Source organism: Penaeus monodon, chromosome 20 (genome assembly GCF_015228065.2).
Source record: "Penaeus monodon isolate SGIC_2016 chromosome 20, NSTDA_Pmon_1, whole genome shotgun sequence".
In the NCBI taxonomy this organism is placed as follows: Eukaryota; Metazoa; Arthropoda; class Malacostraca; order Decapoda; family Penaeidae; genus Penaeus; species Penaeus monodon.
In genome coordinates, this window is record NC_051405.1 from 24,880,518 (window position 1) to 24,880,831 (window position 314).

Sequence of the window (314 nt, forward strand, 5' to 3'; positions counted from 1 at the left end):
GACGAAGACCGAACCTCAGATTATCCGACGTCGTGCTATCCAGCCGACTCAGCTCCTCCCGACTCCTGCCCGACTCCAGCCTCTCGCCCTTGCGCCTCTTGTTGATCTTGGCGAAGAGGAAGGGCGTGTTGTGAGGGCCGGAGAGGAGGCGCAGGCGGGCCGAGAGGCGCTGCAGGCCGGGGCACCACAGGAACATAGACTCGATCAGGAAGACGAGTTCGAGGCGCGCCAGGAGGGAGTAGAGGGCTGCGTCGCTGACCACTTGCTGGAAGAGGGACGCGAGAGGGGGGGTTAGTTTTGGGTATTTCGGGGGC

The 314-nt window shown here is 63.7% G+C and overlaps 1 protein-coding gene across 1 annotated transcript in view; it reads right to left on the minus strand.

Annotated features, from left to right (window-relative positions):
- Nucleotides 1-314, minus strand: part of LOC119585732 (transient receptor potential channel pyrexia-like) — a gene marked incomplete in the record, with an annotated part of 81,321 nt that overhangs the window by 1,169 nt on the left and 79,838 nt on the right. Inside the window, 1 exon segment of the mRNA XM_037934424.1 lies at nt 15-265. Within this exon segment, the coding sequence (XP_037790352.1) occupies nt 15-265 (251 nt within the window).